Source organism: Pygocentrus nattereri, chromosome 23 (assembly GCF_015220715.1).
Source record: "Pygocentrus nattereri isolate fPygNat1 chromosome 23, fPygNat1.pri, whole genome shotgun sequence".
Taxonomy (NCBI): domain Eukaryota; kingdom Metazoa; phylum Chordata; class Actinopteri; order Characiformes; family Serrasalmidae; genus Pygocentrus; species Pygocentrus nattereri.
Window position 1 is genome coordinate 16,146,016 of NC_051233.1, and position 6,000 is coordinate 16,152,015.

Below are 6,000 nucleotides of genomic sequence, written 5' to 3' on the forward strand. Positions count from 1 at the left end.
CAGTTTGGTATTGAAGCCCAGGCTTTAGCTTAGTATATTTGCAAGGTATTCCTTCTATAGTAAAGCTACTGACTTTTTCTTCTATGTGTATTTTGGTTGCCTTTATTGTGTTTTGGACTGTTTTCTAGATTCTTCATTTTTGCCTCTTGTCTTTGGCTCTCTGGTTATGTTTGCCCTATTTTACCTTTTTCCTGTTTTGCATTTAACCTACATATGTATTCAAACTACTTTTTGCCAATCCCTTTCTTATTAAAGCCTCATCTTTTGGATTTCACTGTGAGTGCCTGGCCTTTTTACATATACTTTACAGCCCATATTGTCTTGCAATTCCTGTGTCCAAAAACAGAGATAAAATTGCCACAAAGAAAATAGCCATGCCATTTGGTCCCCCATCCTCTAAACTTGTAGTCAAGCTGTCACAACCCTCTGCCCTATTGGAGAGATTTTCTGTTTACAACACTCCTCCCTTGGATTGTTCAGTATTGCTTAATTGACCAAGCCCTTGTAGAGGATCGAAGGCATTTTGTTTTAAGGTGATTAAAGAACAGGGACAAGCAGGGAAACTGAGAAGTTATTACATCAGAAAAAAAATAATTTAACAAGTTAGATAATGAACAATTCAAACGAACCCTCTTTTTTGTATGTATCAGGGCAGGGACAAAATTGATTCACAGACCAGGCAGAGATTATATTAGTCAAACATCTTTATTTTCATCTACACCTAATCATAATTCTAACTTTTAAATTGTAATTGTTTTTTTTCTAAATCCAACTCTGAAGATCTTATACTTCAAATGTTGTTCAAATGTTGCAAGTTTTTGAGACCTTAACCACTTTTCAGTACAGAACAGTTACAACAATGTATAACAACATATAAGGTTTTCAGGACTGGCATTAGATGATCTTCATCTACTTCACACTAATGGTATATTAAGCCTTTCCCTTATGCTAATGGTACCCTATACCCTTTAAAAAGGGTTCTTCAAGGATTCATTAGTAAAGGTGATAGCTATATATAGACCCACAACAGTACAAATAATCTGAATGCATAAATCGTTCTTTGTCTGGTTAAACATAGGGGCAAAAATTGGATATCACAATACTGGAAGACATTTTCTCAATATATATTTGCTAATATTTTGTTTTTCTGAGATTTGATGTGTTGGAACTAACAAAAAACCCAAGTAATGTCACAATTTTTAAGAAATCAAACACTTGTATTTTTGTTCAGTATTTCACATAACAGGCCTTTTTTTGTAATGTAACATGCAATTGGTCTGTGTTCTTTAAGTAGGCTACTGATGGTATCCACAATATGCTCAGAAAAGCATATTATGATGTAGTTCATCACAACAATCACATCATTAAAGATTGCATATTGATATTGATATCAGACTAATATCAGCAAAAAATGCTAAGTCAGAGTTATCTGCTAAAATCCTGTAACATCTATTCTGAAATAGCACAGTCACACTTAAATTTAAATTGTATGCCTATTTCAAAACATTTTAAAGACATATCAGATCCGTACTGTTATATTCAAAGTTGCATTACTTGTATTGGTACCAGAAAAAAAGTGGTATCATGCCATCTCCAGATATTGTCATATAGCCCCCCTAGTTAAATATTTCTTGTCTATGGTGATATACCTGTTGTAAATGGATCTATATAGCACCAAAAAGATTATTATAAAGGTTATAAAATTATTATAAAGGTATAAAAGTTATTATAAAGAACACTTTTTGCTAAGAAAAAACCTCCAATTTAATCAGAGAACTTAGAATAATATCCTAAAAATTCAACTTATAATCACTGATCTGATATGATCACAAATCTAATTTATGTGCATTGCACTTTTTACAATGGATGTCATGACAAAGCAGGCCTAGACTCAAATCCCATCAACCTCTAGTCAACATGAGATAGCAAAACAATAAAAATGAGAGTCATGAGAATTAAACAAGTTGGGCCTAAACATTAAACAGTTGCATACAGATTAACCAATGAAAACCAGTGACTAAAGTCTATCAAAGTTTTTCCAAAAAGGCAGACTGAGAATTAAATCTGTTGGAAAAGCAACTGATTTAGATAGACTGAGGCAGCTCAGACACAGACCATATCAGACCACTATAAAAGAACTGAACAGTAGCTGAACTGAGCCATAGTAGCTAGATTATATGAAAAAACAAACATAAACAAATACATATTGGGTTTCATAGTGAGGTACACTGGATACAGATGGGTGCATCATCAAAGCCAGACCTCACAGCCCTCATCACCAGTAATTCCCCAGTAATGACCCAAATCCAATCAATATTCATCACCCTAATAATATTACATTTCAGAGAGGGAATTACACAGACACACAAACACACATACCCCAATGGCTAAATCCTAAGGCAAATAAGCAATAAAAGTACACAAAATTAGATAATAATGTTCTCTAATGGCACTTAGGAGGCCTCCATTAGTGAATTTGACAATGTCCAGCTTCTTGGTCGTAAATATGCATTACATGAGCTGCAAAAAAAGTTCTGCAAATATAAACAGAATATTCAAGTTTTCCCCTAAATGTGTTCCCTTATCAGAATAAAATCTTCACATGTGAAGTCAGTGTACAATAAAACTTAATTTTGAACAAGAATGCATATACGCAACAACTTTCAATAGCAAAGCTGATGACAGAAAGTAGGGTGATTTGTGACTCAATGTAACTCAATGTAATTATATATGAGGTGTATATATGAGGTGATGTTTAAATAATGATGCCATGCAACTGCTAATGGTTCAGAGCTTTACACCTATCTATAGATGTATATGGACGATTAGATCCAAGTAGAAAACAATGGCCAGTTGCTTTAAATCTGTAGGTCTGCCTTTTAAATATACTTTATTTGATGAAAGAAATCAATGAACTGACAAACGCAGGTAAAATACTCTGAGAGAATTGCATTAGGATTGATTCACTTGATTTCAAAGCAACGGTTACAGAAGATGGGACAATTCTTATTCCCAAATTCTTAGTCCCAAATTATCAATTTTGTTTGTCATTAAATTCATTCAAGTGACCTCATTTTGGGAAAATTTGCATTCTTTCCAAACACATATTCCAAACAGAATGAGACATATTGTCATTTGTATATCCAGTGACCTCATTACAAGAATAAGGAACCAGGATAAGAGAATTATTTCATTAATTTAGGTTTTATTCATATCCTCAAGTGATATAGGCAACAGAGCCTTAATGGCAAAACTTATCCCAAGACTGTTCAAAAGAAAGATCCTGTGATAATTATGGGAGAGGTATTTGCTAAACTTATGAACATTATGGTTTTTCCTTTATCAGGTACACAACCTCACTTTTGATGATACTACTACATATGCAGAGCTTAGGGCAGTTGCTAACTGAATGAGAATCTCTGACGGCAGCCACTTAGTGATAATGGATTTCCCAGCATCTGTGTTTCTGTGCACTTAATGCACAACTGACAGAGGGGTGTGTGCAGAAGTGTATGTTACACAAGCTGCTCCCGTTTCTGTTTTCTACTTGGCCAGCATTATGTAAGGGGGGGGGGGGCACAGCTCTCTGAGGAGCAAGAGAAGTTTCATTATAGATTCAGCTTGCTTTGCCTCTTTCTTCACAGCCCAAGTGCTTTACATTTTAGTACTGCTGGCGAAAGCTCAGTAATTCATCAGACAATGCTTGTTAATATATTAAATGTTGCTGATTTACTATGTTTCTGACAAAATCTGAAAAATAGAGCCAGAACACTGGGTTGTATACAGTGTGGCTAACAGCGGATGTGGTATATCAGGTCAGAAGCATGTGCACTCCATTTTTATCTGAAATTATTGGCATTAATTAATTGAATGGACTGAAGTTCCACAAGTTATAAATCGCCTCCAGCTGTATTTACTGCAAGCTCAGTTTTTGATCTGCCATCAGACCTCCCCAAACCATTTACCACAAAGCCTTAAAAGTCATCTGGACGACATCAATACATCAAAGCAGCGTCTCCGCAAAAACAAATCAATGAATTCAGTTCAGCCATGTTCAACAGTGTTTTGATGCTTTGAACACAGTGTCTAATGATTATGGACAGTAACAATTTCTGGGCTCTCAGCAACAAATCATAGCCCCCTGTCAGCCTCTGATCAATATCTGTTATCCCCAAACATGAATCCAGCGCTAGGCAGTGTGAAGGTTTCGTTGCATCTGATTATCAGCAAGACATTTGAGTCACGTGCTCAACATTAGTACCTATTTGCGTTACATGTCAAGAGGAAGACGTTCGGAGTGCTGACCACTGAACATTTAGGAAGACTTGTATTGTGGCAGGAAGAAGATTTAGAGCTCGTTTAGGCAGCCATTGAAGCTTCTGTTCTGGTGGTGTCTGCTTAACTTACAGAGTTACAGCCTCCGTGACACATTGTTTGGTGCTAACACAAAGAGTGCCTCTATTTATCACACTGATCTACTACTGTCTGGGAGTCCCTGTCAAATATCTCAACTCTCTCTGCCAGAAATGATATGAGAGAGAGAGAAAGAGAGAATGAGAGGGAGAGAGAGAGAGAGAGAGAGAGAGAGAGAGAGAGACTTGATAAACTGCCTTAGTAGCTGTCAAATGGGTTTGATTTCTGGTTTGCAGTTAATCAGATGAATGCAAATACACACGTAAAGTAAAAGATACGACAGAAAAAATACCCCTATATTCTCTCATATTAATATGAAGTGTTTATTGTAGAAAGACTGACGTGGACAGGTAAATGAATGAATGGAAAGTACGTTACTATCCATTTTATACTACACTGAAACCCCGACGTGGAGTACGACCACGAACCGGACGATCAGCACTCACCGTCCCAATTCGGACTCGAGCTCGTAGAAGTCCGCCAGCGTCTCCTTCTTCGAGCCGTCGATCCAGTATTCTGGAGCTGTCCCTGGTCTAGATGTGATCATAGTGACTTTGAGCATGTCAAGCGTCTCGGCTGAATCCGATTGCTTCCTCTTGGGGCTATGCTACACGGTTTGATTCAGATTCGAGATGTGGAGCTGCGACTTGCCTGCCTAAAGGTGGGGTACAGAAAACACTGGCTCTAAAGGCAGCCCCCCCCCCACCGATAAGCGCTACGAATGTCTTTGCAACGTGGGTTTGGTCCGACAGCGATTAGGTTATCCGTAAACGCGAGTCCCTGAGTTAAGCTGCGCGGCTACACACCTCTTAGGTGGACGTTTGTGTGAGCAGTCAGCTTCATTATTCAGCGTTCGAGTCGCTCTCCCTCGGAAAGCGAACGTACGGATCCCGATCAACTCAGCCGCGGTTCCACTGGGTCTTACTGTCGCCAATGTAACGCGAATTCAGGGGACGTCACAATACCAATTACACAACTCCTTCTCCATCACATTAACAGCAGGCAACTCCCATTTTAACGTCAGTAATAATGTTACATTGTGACAAGATGCATGAGATCACGAAGCTCTCCTTAACTAAATAATTTTATGAGAATTCATTCTTTGAGCATTTTTCCTCCAAACATCAAGAATCAATACCTTTACTTGACTGGAAACCACAAGGAATTGTGTAGTCGCTTTTATGATTCTTATGATGTCAGAGAAACCACTTCTAATTAGCAAATTCATCTACTTTAATTTGGACCCATTCCTGACACTGGCCCTCCACTGCCAAAATGTTATTTGAATATGGTCTATAAAAAGGCTTTACTCATAGAATGAGCTTTGGAGCAGTTGCACATAAACTAAGGTCACTATGTGCAATGACAAGCTTCAGGTGGAGGGGTAAAAAGCTCTAGAGCAGTAAATGGACCACATTAAAAAAATCTTCTCAAATCTGTGGGCCAGATAAAAATTGTTTTTCTTTTCGGTTCATGTTGTGCTGTAGGCCTAACTGGCCATTGTTTATTCAAAATACACAAAAACCTCAACTGTAAAGTACAGGCAGTTGAAGTAGACCTTTAAACATTAATATTTCAGAAATATCC

At 37.6% G+C, this 6,000-nt stretch overlaps 1 protein-coding gene across 1 annotated transcript in view; it reads right to left on the reverse strand.

The window, feature by feature from the left end:
- The window catches only part of camk4 (calcium/calmodulin-dependent protein kinase IV), a 47,635-nt gene extending 42,267 nt beyond the window's left edge, over nt 1–5,368 (reverse strand). Inside the window, exon 1 of the mRNA XM_017724735.2 lies at nt 4,860–5,368. Within this exon, the coding sequence (XP_017580224.1) occupies nt 4,860–4,975 (116 nt within the window). The 5' untranslated portion in view covers nt 4,976–5,368. The remainder of the gene's footprint in view (nt 1–4,859) is intronic.
- Nucleotides 5,369–6,000: the final 632 nt, after the last annotated feature.